Here is a 14,176-nt window from a genome sequence, read left to right on the forward strand (position 1 = left end):
AAAGGGACGTGGCCTGGAACACACAGCACGAGTGAGCCAAGACTACTGGAACTTTAAGACCTTAGGTGCAGAGGGACCTTAAGGAGACTGTCCTGTTGGCAGACTGGCCTTGGGGAGAGCCACTCACTAAGGACACCTGGGCTATGGCAGCACAGTGGCCCCCAGTGGGGACACCACAGGGACGGGCATCACTCCACAGAAACATGGCCTGAAATGACTGATAACTAAGTCCTATGGTTTTCTACTGGTGCTGCCATCACACAGCCAGCACTGAGCAAAGAGGGCAGTGTGGGCTGAGCTCACCTCCGCTCACTCATGAGCTGGGCAAACACCGCCCTCCCAGGAGTCACACTCAGCACTCACCGGAGGGACTCAGAAAGGGGCACTAAGACTTAGACTCTCTCTCTCACCAACAGTCTCTGAACCGAAATAATCAAAGGTTCAGAACTACAAAGACAGTGAAAGAGCATCGAAAATACATTTTTTTATTGGGCTCTGACTTGAAACAATATAAACATGCTTTTAAATATACTTTTAATTCTATATTACTCAGCCATTAAAAAGAATGAAATAATGCCATTTGCAGCAACATGGACGGACCTAGAAATTATCACACTAAGTGAAATAAGTCGGACAGAGAAAGACAAATACCATATGATATCATTTATATGTGAAATCTAAAATACAACACAAATGAACCTTTCTACAAAGCGGAAACAGACTCACAGACATAGAGAACAGACTTGTGGTTGCCGAGGGGGAGGGTGGATGGGGGAGGGAAGGATTGGGAGTTTGGGATTAGCAGATGCAAACTATTATACATAGGATGGATAAACTACAAGGTCCTACTGTATAGCACAGGGCACTATATTCAATATCCTGTGATAAACTATAATAGAAAAGAAAATGAAAAAGAATATATATATATATATATGTATAACTGAGTCACTGCTGTACAGCAGAAATTAACACATTGTAAATCAACTATACTTCAATAAAATTAGTAATATATATATGCCTTTAATTCTAAAATATTGGCTGACACTTAAAAGAGTGTAACACTGAACCTTCATTTCAGAAATTAAAAAAAATTTGAAGAAATTTCATTTCAGGCTTAAATGGGAGTTTTAATACGTGTATTGAAATTGATAAGACATTTGAATACTTGCAGTGATCTGGAGCCATATATGATAAGCTGTTTCAAGGTGAAATTGAATAATGCATCATTTAATACATATTTGAAAAGTTTTAAGTTTATAATAAGAAAAGTTCTATTCTAATTTAAAGTATTAACTCATACCTTCACCCCAATGTTTAATAAAAACTTAGAAAGAATGTTTTCCTTAATTATTCTCTACTTCGCATCTTTCCTACACAGCTGAAGGATAAGATCTTTGGGAACTTTCAGATCCATTTCACAGTTGAAGGCAAACACACATGATCAACTATTCAAGTTTTCTTCACCATTTTAAATATAGCAACGTCTCTGTTGGTGAAAACGCTTCCCCGCATCACACTTCTTGATCATAAGCTTCACCCTTGTAACTAGCGATGATAACCTAGAAAACCCCTTCTAGATTGATTAACAGGTTGTTTGGTTCATTTGCTCAATAATTCATTTATTCACCAAATATTTATGGAGTACCTGCTATGCCCTGGACACAATGCCACGGGCTGGAAATTTAAAAATGATTAAGACAGAGTCTGTGATTTCAAGGAGGAGGTGCCAGTCAAACAAGGGAAGGATACAGATGCTTAAAAGGATCTGCCAATGCAGGTGAGAGGGGGTCCAAGACAGTTGAGGGTGGGTGGGAAAACAAGGGAGGGTCCCACCAATGCATTCTATCCTCAGCTGCACAGCATGCATTACTCCCTTGCACAAAATGCCAGACAGTTTCCTTCCCTTTGGCAAAGGGTCTGAGGTACAGGCACCGGCTGAGGGACATAGGGGGACAGGTTCAGAAGACATGAATGTGCAGGTGTTGGCAGGCATGGGGGAGGCATGTTCGAGCTTTCCTGTTCCTGACTTAACATCAGTTGCCACAGCTTCTTTTCTGAAGCCCTCTCTTTCCCTGGGATCTGTGACCTAACACTTTCCTGTCTATCCTCCTTTAACCACTGCCCCTAAGGTGAGTTCAAAATTTGTCTCTTCAGTGGGACCTCTCTTTAGGCTTCTGATCTGTATAGGTAACTGTCCATTTGATATCTCCTCTTGGATAACAATTTCAAAGGCAATTCAATCTTAACATGTTTAAAAGTGGCCTCGTGTTCTTCCCTTCCAAACCCTGGTCTTCTACCTTGGCTCCCTAACCCAGTGTGTGGTGCCATATCTTCCCTGGCACTTATGGCTGAGGCTTGAAAGTCATCTTACACACCTACTTCCTCCTCCTCCAATTTCTATCACAATCCAATCACCCGCAACTCCTGTTGACTCTGCCTTTCAGCATCTTTGCATTTCTCTCCCGGTCCATCATGACACTGCCTTGTATTCAGTGCTGGACCCTCAACCTAGATCAACTTTCCTCCTCCTATACTGCCTTCCCCTGGATGACACTAGCTTCATCAATCCCAGGGAAGCCTTTCCTGTCTAGACCAATACCTCCCATTAACTACTCTCAAAGCACTCTTCTTTCAATACTTATCACAATTATAATTTTAGGATTTTTCGGGATAATTTCTGTCTCTTCCATTAGACTGTATGTTCCACAAGATTGGATATATATTTCACTATTCTAAAACCACTGCTTAGAAAAGTGACGACAGTTAGTAAATATCTCCTTAATAAATGTAGGCTGAAGCATGCATATGCAAACTTCAGCTGCAGCCCATCCTCTGTAATTTATTAGTTTCCCTAAAACATACAGGGTCTGTGATGGCACCCTGTGATCGAGTTACCACAACAAGCTCTATTTGTTGATGGGATTTGACCAAAAGGCTTTATGTCATTTCCAAATGTTTCCTGGGAGTAGGTCCTCCCTCCCCCTTTGAAAAACACAGCTCTGCCCTGTTCTTTCTAGTTGAGAGAAAACTTAAGTCTAGGCTGGGGTTGAGGTCAAAAGTTAAGAATAGGGAACAAAATGTTCACTCTAACAATTATATAGTATCATACTATTTAACTACTTGTAACATTAGAAAGCAATTTTTTTGTTGTTTCCATTTTATATCTATTAACATTTTCTAGAATAGACATGCATAGAGCTTATATGACCTTTTCTCTTTTTCTTTTTTTTGGTTTCTTATTTACTTCTAAAAGCCTTCGATGACATTAATTTTCAATGACAATTTTCAAAATTAATTTTTTTTCAATGACATTAATTTTGAAGGTGTACAGCCTTCAGATATAAGGTGCTTCCCCCTAAGTTTCATTTGTGAAAAAGGATTCTTACAATTTTGGACTTTGAAACCTGTACACCTGGATGTTTACACACAATTAAAAATTAATAGATGACACCAAAAGCATAGCAAACAATGACAAAAAATAGATGAACTGAACTTCATTAAAATTAAAAACTTTAGTTTTAAAAGTACATCAAAGGACACTATCAAGAGAGTGAAACGACAACCCACAGAATGGGAGAAATATACATATCATATATCTGATAAGAGTTTATCATCCAGAATACATAAAGAACTCCTACAACTCAGGAACAAAAGACAAACAACCTAATTAAAAACGGGCAAAGGACTTGAATGGACATTTCTCCAAAGAAGATATACAAATGGCCAAAAAGTCTATGAAAAGATGCACAACATCAGTAGTCATTAGGGAAGTGTACATCACAACCACACTGACAGTACTTCACACCTACTATGAGATAAGTCAGGCAGAGAAAGACAAATACTGTATGATATCACCTATATGTGGAATCTAAAAGAGCCTAGCTTGAGAAAACAGAGAATAGAATGGTGGCTGCCGGGGGATGGGGGAAGAGGAGGGATGTTGCTTCAGGGGACAAAGTTGCAACCAGTAGACAAGTCAGTCCTGGAGATCTAATGCACCGTACAGTGAATATAGACAGCAATACCATATTATAATAAACAAGCTGGCCAAAAGACAAGATCTTAGTTATTCCCACCCAGAAAAAGAAATGATAATTATGTAATGCGACAGAGGTGCTAACTACTGCTGCAACGGCAATCATATTACATATAAATGTGTCAAATAACATGTTGTATACCTTAAATTTACACAATGTTATATGACAAATATATTTCAAGAAGAACACACCAAAAAACCCCCCAATACTTCATACCCACTAGTATAGCTATTAAAAAAAGCAAAAAACAAAACCAAAAAGCCCAGAAAATGACTGTTAGCAAGGATGTGGTGAAATTGGAACTCTTGCTGCTCTTTTTAATTTGTACGCTGAGGGTGGGAATGTAAAATTGTGCAACTGCTGAGGAAAACAGTTCAGTGGTTCCTCAAAAGTTACATGTAGAATAATCATATGCCCCAGCAATTCCACCGCTAGGTGTATACCCAAAAGCAATGAAAGCAGGACTCAAACAGATACTCATATGCAAATGTTTATAGCAGCATTAACCGCGATAGCCAAAGGCAGAAACGACCCATGTATCCATGAATGGATAAACAAAATGTGATCAATTCTATTTATTTGGTAAAAATAAGTACGGTAGTTATATTCTATAAAGTTGTAGTAGACACTGATCATAACATTTTCATCAGTTGATCTATACATAATCTTGTTTTATGTGTTATTTCTGTTTAAAGACACCTTATTAACATATATTATTGATTCATTAACATTGAACTCACAGCCAACAGCACTGTCACTCATGCCTGAAAGAAGCTTACGTAACACCTGTATTTTTCCCCTAAGGCACATCATAGCCTTCTTGCACTTAGGAACACTAGACAGCACTCTGGCACTCTGCTTGTGGGTCATTTTACACAGTGAAATCACCAGCAAAAAGCACAACAATGCAAAAAACATGGCACTAAATAGACCATGGAAAAGACACTTGTTTACACTATGAGAGCTGAAACAAGAAGGCAGAGTCTCAGCTGAAATGTACATGCTATGTACCTCAAATTTATGGCCTCTCTGTGCTGCAAATACTGACTTTGGGGTTACAAATAAATGTGCCAGAAGGCCAATGCACAACTACAGAATCTGCGAACAATGAGGTCAAGTCTATACATACGTACAATGGAATATTATTCAGCCATGAAATGAAATTCTGATACATGCTACAATAAAGATGAACCTTGAAAACATTATGCTAAGTGAAATAAGTCAGACAAAAAAAGGACACATATTATATGGTTCCATTTATATGAAATATCTAGAATAGGCAAATTCATAGACCAGAGGTTATCAGGGCTTTGGGGGAAAGGAGGATGTCGAGTTACTGCTTAACTGGTCCAGAGTTTCTGTTTGGGATGATGAAAAAAGTACTGGAGATGGATAGTGATGATGGTGGTGCAACAATGTCGGTGCAATTAATGCTACTGATTGTGCACTAAAAATGGTTAAAGTGGAAAATTTTATATTATACGTATTTTATTACAAAGAATCAATAGATTCACTGAATAAGGTTAAATGAACCTTCTATTAAAACAAAATCTAAAGGAGACACTCTGGATGGCACCAATAGAGATTCGTATTTACCCACATGTCCTCTTAAAACAAAGAACCTCCTTAATATGCTTTCCTTTTTTTTTTTTTTTTTTGGCCACACTGAGCAGCTTGCAGGATCTCAGTTCCCCGACCAGGGGTCGAACCCAGGCCACCGGCAGTGGAAGTCCGGAGTCCTAACCACTGGACTGCCAGGGAATCCAAATATGTTTTCCTTTTGGTTTATAGACCATATTTAAAAACAGGCTTACTATTTAATAATATCAGCTGATTATTCAGGAAAACAAGTAAATTAAAATGTGCCTGTCAGTTGTTTGGCCTCACTTCATGCTTCTGAAGCATGAAGGAAGTTTATGCACTAGTAGAATTATTTGTTCTGACTAATTGCCCAAAGAACGGTCACCCCAAGAACCAACAACTGATGCTCCTAATTTATCTTGGACTAAAACTGCCTCCGAGGTCCACTGTATTTGGGTGAAGTGATACTCTCAGGGCAACTACTACCGGTACAATTTAGGTATTTTGGCACTACATGTCCACTTTGAATCTTTCACGTCCCTTTTCTCTCTTTTATCACCAATCTATTTCTCATCTACCTCCTTCCCTATTGAAAATTCCCTATTTTCATATCTTGAGAGACAGCCATCTGTTAGAATATGGCTGTGGTTACTATCATCATTCAAATGTTCCTTTTTAATTTATCTATTTCTTGACCCAACAATTACAAAGAAGCATGGCTGGATATAAACATGCACGAAATGTGCTAATGTAGAATGCAAGCAATATTAAAATGTAAACTTCACATAGGGAGGAGTTCACGGCCAAAGAAAAATCTAGTACTATTCTTTCAATCTTTTTAAAATGCATCATAAACCTAAAAATGTTTCGCTACAGAATAACATTTTGGCTTCTCTTATGATCACAAAGAAGGGTAATCATGATTGTCATGAAAACACACCAAGCAGATGTATACTATTAACAAAAGAATCATTATATGACTGTGCTCAAAAACTGGCACTTTATACATTCACATTTCCTAGAAATTAGACAGTCTTCCCAACTGGAATAGACACCAAAATAGGTTGTTTTCTATTAATTGTGGCTTTGTACCAATCAAGTTTTGGGAGCCAACTGGATCATCATTCTTTGGGACAATTCCCACATACTATCATGTGAGATCTACATACACTGATTTATATATACTCAGACATGTGCATTATAATTTTGTAAAAAAGTAATTTTTAAGTCCTCAAATGATAGCTTTTTAACTCTTAAAACACGTATCAGTGGATTCTTTCACAAAGGTACATCTGTTTAGAAGTCATAAAAGAGCACAGCGAATAACTCTTCGGTTTATTTTATGAAGGCTAATTAATAGGTACTTACTCATTAAAGACTAGGTCTGGTGCAAAATAGAGAAATTGGCTGTTTGTATGTTTGTACGATCTCCAGCTCAAGGCAAATGATGACAGACACATCCAAGAATACTGGATGAGGGTAATTTGGTCCTCGAGAGGCAGGTTTTTAAATCCTGAAGAAGAGAACAATTCATCACAGAAATACACTTAGCATTTAAATACATTCCAGGAAGAAGCTTCGTAAGTCAACCCCAAACTGCCCCCTTTCTCTCATTGACTCAAATCAATTCCACAGTTATTTAAAGAGCACCTATCATGGACCTGGTCCTGTTCAACATTTCATGTTAAATTCACCTTAAATTCTCAATGAGGGTAAACTGCCAGGGCAAAAAAAACTAAGATGTTCTGGGAGTTTCATTGTGGACGGTGGTCTACAACCCTTAGTTAGACGGAAAGAATCTGTATTCACCTGTACCACTTGCTTCATCCTACTCACAATGAATAACTTCAAAATAAAAGATAATTTAATGACGTCAACTCTTGCATATCTGCAATACTGGTGGAAGGTTTTACTTTTCATGAGTTTGCAGTGATTGAAAAATTCTTATTCCTTGCTTCCCCTAGGCTGGGATAATGCCAGACTTCACCAGACTTCTGAGGCAGAATAAGCATCCTTGATGCTGTCCTGCCTTACCCACAGTCTTCCTTTCTGGGCCTCAGGCCCTTCTTTTGTTTCTTTTCTCACCCTCTGTACTCCCAGGGGCACCAGGGTATTCCGTTTGTATATAGTTTCACCTGGCAAGCTCCCCTTCAAAGAGTCAGTCATCAGAGCTTTCCCCAGTCTTTTGTCTTATGGCTGCTGGTTGACCACAGGACATCTAAGAAACTGCTTTGGATTAATGAACTGGGACAATGTGATCACAATTCTGAGCAATGTTTCTGTAGATTAATAGGGGCCTTATTAATAAAATGCTACAGCATAAAACTGACTGAAGTAGGAATTTCAAGGACAAATTAAAGGGTTATGGAAGTAAGATATTTTCAGAGAGACTCTTTCAGAGGCCCCTACAGCTTACCTGAGAGGTCTTTTTTTAAAATTAATTTTTATTGGAGTATCGTTGATTTATAATGTTGTGTTGGTTTCTGCTGTACAGCAAAGTGAATCAGTTATACCTATACATATATCCACTCTTTTTTAGATTCTTTTCCCATATAGGCCATTACAGAGTATTGAGTAGAGTTCCCTGTGCTATACAGCAGGTCCTTATTAGTTATCTATTTTATATATAGTAGTGTATATATGTCTTGATTTACCTGGTCTAGGGCTTAGAGTAGCCCTGGCTACGAGCTGCTAATAATGGGCTCAATTCTTGTTTTGACAACTAGAATGTGTTTTACCTTATTAATATTACTGGAATGAAACTTTCCATTTCAATCCTCAACATAAGAAATGGGTATGTTCTATTAACAACAGAACCCTTAACTCTAATTTCTCAAGAGAAACGAGCACATTCACCAGATTTTTTTCTACACACTTGATTCATTTGACATCGAGTAAAAAATTGGGTGTCGGGATCAAACAGAAAGCAAACTCAATCGCACTGCTGCATACGGTATGCTCTGTTGCCCTGACGTGCCTAGTTCAGGACGCAGACCCTGAAACGCGAGGCCATCCTACCTGGAATTACCTTCGCCCACTTCACGACTTGGATCATCTGTTTGCCTGCTAAGCGGTTGAGGGTGGAGAGCAGATTTTCGGCTGTATCTGGTTTGGAGTTGTCATAGCCTGCATACACAATCTCGGGTTCGATGGTTTCAAGGACCATGGAAGGGGAAGGTGTGAGCGCTCGGGAAATTGTGGAGAGTTGAGGAACCAGCGCTGAGTTGACGGAGGGCTCTTGCGCGGGAGCGATGTACGTAGTTCCTTCCTCTGGGCTCTGGGGTGGGGGAGGTGGAGGCTGCTGTGACTGTTCCTCGTGAATCCCTTTTAACTTCCCCAGCTTCTTGGACTTTCGAGCTGTAAAAAGAAAAATATATATATAAACAGGACAAATTAAGATTACGTTTCGCATGATAAATACCATCTAAAGCACAACACTTTTTGTATGTTATATACAAATGTTAAGAGTAAATCTTAAGAGTCTGCATTACAAGAAAAAAAATTCTAATTCTTTCATTTTGTATCCATATGAGATGCCGAACATTCACTAATCTGATTGGGATGATCATTTCATATCGTATGTAAGTCACATCATTATGCCGTACACTTTAATACAGGGCTGTAGGTCGATTATTATCTCAGGAAAACTGGAATTAAATAAATAAATCAATAAATGGCACCACACCAAAACAAGAATTAAAAAAAGATTATGTTTGGCCTACCTTACATGAGGTAAATTGCAAGCAAATATTGACTTATATTGATTAAAGCGTACTTTTCCTCTAAGGATGTCTTGTTATACTAGTGGGAGCAGCCCCTTTTCAGTATTTTTCTGATACCAGACACTGTCCTAAATGCTTTTTATAAATTAACCACTTTAACAATTTTAACAATTTTATGTCCTAAATGCTTTTTATAAATTAACCACTTTAACAATTTTATGACTAGGTACTATTACGATTCTCATTTTATAAAGAGGAAGCAGACCAGAAGGGTCAAGAAATCTGTCCAAGACTACACAGCTAGTGTATGTAAAATAGACTTAAGAGCTCAGAGGAAGGATAAATTATTTCAGATGCTAATAAGTTACATATGCCTCAACTAAATCTTATATAAGCCAATAATTCCCACCTATTACCCACTAAAGAGTTGGCAACAAGGGCTAGACTCGCCTGATTGAGCTTATTATCTTAGTGCTGTCTCTGCTCCCTCTAATTAGCTTTCTCTGGCCCTTTACTTATTCCTCTTGGGTGCTTCTCTACCACTTACTCTTCCTGCTGTGGTCCATGTGCAACCACTTGCTTACTCAGAGTAGTTATTTTGTGCAGATGCTGTTAGACCGACCGATGTCCCCAGCTATACTGTGCACTGCTGAGGCGTAAAGATTGGGTGTTCCTCTTCTTTTACAGCCCCCATGGCACCTTGGTAAATGCTATGCCTACACAAAGTGATTTACAGATTTCCACTGAATGAATGGGAGCTAATCAACCCCAAAGAAAGGCAACAGAAGGGAAGAAATGAAATATCTGGATGATTCCAAATTGGGGCACTAACTAGTAAATGTACAGGAATTAATGCTATTAAAAAATTCAGGTGTGAGTTATACCATTACACAATCCCTAAACATCTCTCCTACTCTATATTTTTACTATAAATAAACAATTCACATGTCATATAGCCTATAACTAAAAGATATCACAATACAGTACAGGAATACCACTTTAGATTTTTAGTAGAATGTATTACAAGTGACCATATTCTGATTTACCCAGAACAGTCCTAGTTTATGCTTGTTTCCCAGCATGATTATTAGTAAGTACCCTGTTTATTCCTAAAAGTACCATATTTTGGACAATAAATAGTATGTTCATCATAAAACCAAAGAATCAGTATTAACTTTAATAGCAACGGCTTTTAAACAAATTTTATTGAAGTATAGTTGATTTACAATGTTGTATTAATTTCTGCTGTACAGCAAAGTGACTCAGTTATATATATATATATATTTTTTTTTCTTTTCATATTCTTTTCCATTATGGTTTAATCACAGGATATTGAATATAGTTCCCTATGCTATACAGTAGGACCTTGCTGTTTATCCATCCTATATATAATAGTTTACATCTGCTAATCCCAAACTCCCAATCCTTCCCTCCCCCATCCCCCCTCCCCCTCAGCAACCACCAGTCTGTTCTCTATGTCTGTGAGTCTGTTTCTGTTTCACAGACAGGTTCATTTGTGTCGCATTTTAGATTCTACATATAAGTGATATCATATGGTATTTGTCTTTCTCTTTCTGACTTACTTTGTTTAGTATGATAATCTCTAGGTCCATCCATGTTGCTGCAAATGGCATTATTTCATTTGTTTTTATGGCTGAGTAATATTCCATTGTATATATGTACCACATCTTTATCTATTCATCTATCGATGGACATTTAGGTTGTCTCCATGTCTTGGCTACTGTAAATAATGTAATAGCAACTGCTTTTCATTCACATTTCTCTTGAGGGTTCTTACAATAGATATGGGGAAAGAAAGACTGGGGAGGTGGAAGGGAGAATTGGGAGGTAGATGGGAGGGTTGGGGGATGGATGGCAGGTGGGTGGGGTTAATGGGGAGATGGATAGATAATGGGGAAGATGGGTGAGTGAATGAATGAATAAATGGATAAAGGATAGAGAAAGCTCAGATGTGCCAAACTGAGCTTAGAGCTATGGTAATACATTTACTTTGCAATTGTAAGGTTTTCCATTTTATTGAGGAATTTATTTTAAAATTCTTGAAGTACCAGACACCTTCAACTTAGCTCTAACATGTGTGAGAAACTTACAGGATACGAATTTAACACAGAGTAGGGCTATGCCACACCGATTAATTTGATTTTCAAAATAATCATTCATGCTTGTAAGTATGGCCATTAATATTACAGTTACCACTTGCATCACAGAAACACTGATTCAGGTAAAAGACAAGCCACTATCCAACAAGAGACATACCTGCCACACATTCATTCAATACTGGAATTGGGCTTCAGAGATGAACAAGATATAATTCCTATCTTTAAGAAGTTTGAAACTAGCAAAACACTTAAAAAATTTCAATTATTTCAGATCATTTCCTTTCTCATGGACTGTCTCCTTCAATGAAAGAGGCAGAAAAACCTGAGTTTTAGAACTGTCTGAATGAAAAGCAGATGTATCCTATTCATGTAGTATGCTAATGGGGACTGGCCGACAAAGTACTGCTCAGTAGTGCTGAGCCTACAGTAGGGGACCAAGATGCTTCCGATGAATGAACGAGTGAACGAACCAAAGGAAAAAAGAATCACTAAATGCCTCAAAAACTAGGCAAAACAGAGAAGGAGAAGAAAAGAATCAAACATGCAGATAATCCCCAATGCTGGTCAATGGATGACTGTATCTATAAGAGCTTGAGAAGATCCTCGATAGCACAGATTAGTCATTTGGGGAATCAGATACTTGGAACTAACTGCCTCTGTGTCACATAAACTTTTCTCTAAGCCTCAACTGATTCATCCAAAAAATGAGAATGATAGTGTTTCCCTCTCCTATCTCACAGAGGGCTCAACAGGTAAGAAAACTGAAAACAATGTTGAAAATTATTATTAACATCTGAAACAGTGCTTCAATGCCACTTCCATTCTTTCACATAATTTTGCAGATATTAAAACTATTCCAGTTCATTAAAATGTCCTTATCCTTTATAAGACTACACCTGATGATAACCATCATTTGATTGATGAGAAATAGACAAGGCTGATATTCTCAAATTTTATTAAAAATGATATTTGCTTGCAAGGTAATTATAAAATTCATACTTGTTTTAGGCCTTTGATCTGTAATGCTGTGTCTATTCTCATGGCTGATTTAAGGCCAATGCTATGAAATATCATGAAGAAGAATGCTTAATATTTTCTCTAGCACTGATACACAAGGCTGTGGCCTGTAGCACAACCGGCTGTGGCCTGAGCAGATTATCAATATTACGTTTAGCATTTCAGTTACATTTAATTTCATGTTGTAATTTTATGAATATATGAGGGGCACTTGGAATTGAGTATTTATTTACAGCTCCTTAAATAGTTCAAGAAAATAAATATTTTCAGTGTGCAGATTCTTCAGCCAAGTGTATTCATCCTGCATCTTTTTCTAAAAGAGTACAGTTACATAACAATCATATTACCCAAAGTAGCCCTTCTAAAATGCTTGAAAATTTTATACTCGTCTAACACACGCCGCCTTCTAAAATTAAAGCTCCTGGAAGTTGTTAACGTCTCATGTGCTCCTATAACATCACTTTCCATGACCCTTATGGGTACTCAATAAATGTTTGTTGACACTTCATTTTCAAACTGTAATACACTTTAACAAACTATTACATATGTGAGTTATTAATTTACTTCTGTGTAGGAAATGTAGGCAAGTTTGACATTTTAGGATCAAATTTCTGAATTGCTATTATTCCTTTTCCAAATTCCTACTGTGTAATGATCCACCTGCAGAGTTATGACTCTGAAAAGGCCACAACTAAAATAATAATAAGCTCAATTTATGGAGCACTTACGTGCCAAGCACAGTTCAAAACAATTTCTAGTGGTCTTAAGCCTTCCAATGCTCACCATGACCCTACGATTAGGCAATGTTATTTCCATTTCACAGGTGCACAGAGACAGGAAGTACTTCTTCAAGGTTGCAGGGCTGGTAAACACCAGGGCTAGTTTTTGAATTGGGCCATGGCTCAGAGCCCACACTCTTAACCTCTGTGCTATGCAGTCTCTCTTCTAATCCTTTTCTCTTTAACTAATTTGGTTTTTAATACTTTAACATTAGCACCAGCTTCAAATCCAAGTGTATAATTAAGATGTGTGCTAATTACACAGGAAAATCTCTGGCCAAAGATACTTAATGAGCATGTTTCCATTATCCAAAGCATCCGTGAACATAAATTAGGGGTCTTATCACTACCAACCACCTTACTAAATTAACATGGAGTTAATGGCCTTTGGACTTGGCAACTCATGTTCCCATGTGGCCCAGAGACACAATTCCTTTCTCACCTGCCAGCCACAGCTGCAGGGTGTGTGTGTGTGTGTGTGTATGTGTGTGTGGTGTGTATTAATATGACTGTGAATGTCTCCCAGCCCCACGTGAGCCTAGAGGAATTTCACCTGTTCTACCTGGATGTTATAGTAACAGTATATGCTTAGCAGCTGCCCCCAGGTGCCAAGTCCTTAATTACTAGCAGCATCTCAGCAGCCACTTTCTCCTGGCACTGCCGGGGGACAGAACGCTATAGATTCCCCATGAATTGTTCCCCCAGGAGCTGTGCAATCGGAAGGCCCTGCTTCCTATCCAGAATGGTAAGCTGGACAGCAAGCAGGAAGCGTCTGGTGGGACCCTATAAAAATTGTGGGGGCTTCTCTGGTGGCGCAGTGGTTGAGAATCTGCCTGCCAATGCAGGGGACACGGGTTCGAGCCCTGGTCTGGGAAGATCCCACATGCCGCGGAGCAACCAGGCCCGTGAGCCACAATTAC

The 14,176-nt window shown here is 38.4% G+C and overlaps 1 protein-coding gene across 2 annotated transcripts in view; it reads right to left on the bottom strand.

Moving 5' to 3' along the window:
* NR3C2 (nuclear receptor subfamily 3 group C member 2) overlaps positions 1-14,176 on the bottom strand; it is a 367,420-nt gene that overhangs the window by 65,797 nt on the left and 287,447 nt on the right. For both annotated transcript variants that reach the window (XM_068542596.1, XM_068542597.1), the window contains exons 5-6: positions 8,637-8,975; positions 6,987-7,131 (exon numbers count right to left, since the gene is read on the bottom strand). In XM_068542596.1, coding sequence (XP_068398697.1) covers positions 6,987-7,131; positions 8,637-8,975 — 484 coding nt within the window. The remainder of the gene's footprint in view (positions 1-6,986; positions 7,132-8,636; positions 8,976-14,176) is intronic.

This window comes from Eschrichtius robustus, chromosome 4 (assembly GCF_028021215.1).
Source record: "Eschrichtius robustus isolate mEscRob2 chromosome 4, mEscRob2.pri, whole genome shotgun sequence".
Lineage (NCBI taxonomy): Eukaryota > Metazoa > Chordata > Mammalia > Artiodactyla > Eschrichtiidae > Eschrichtius > Eschrichtius robustus.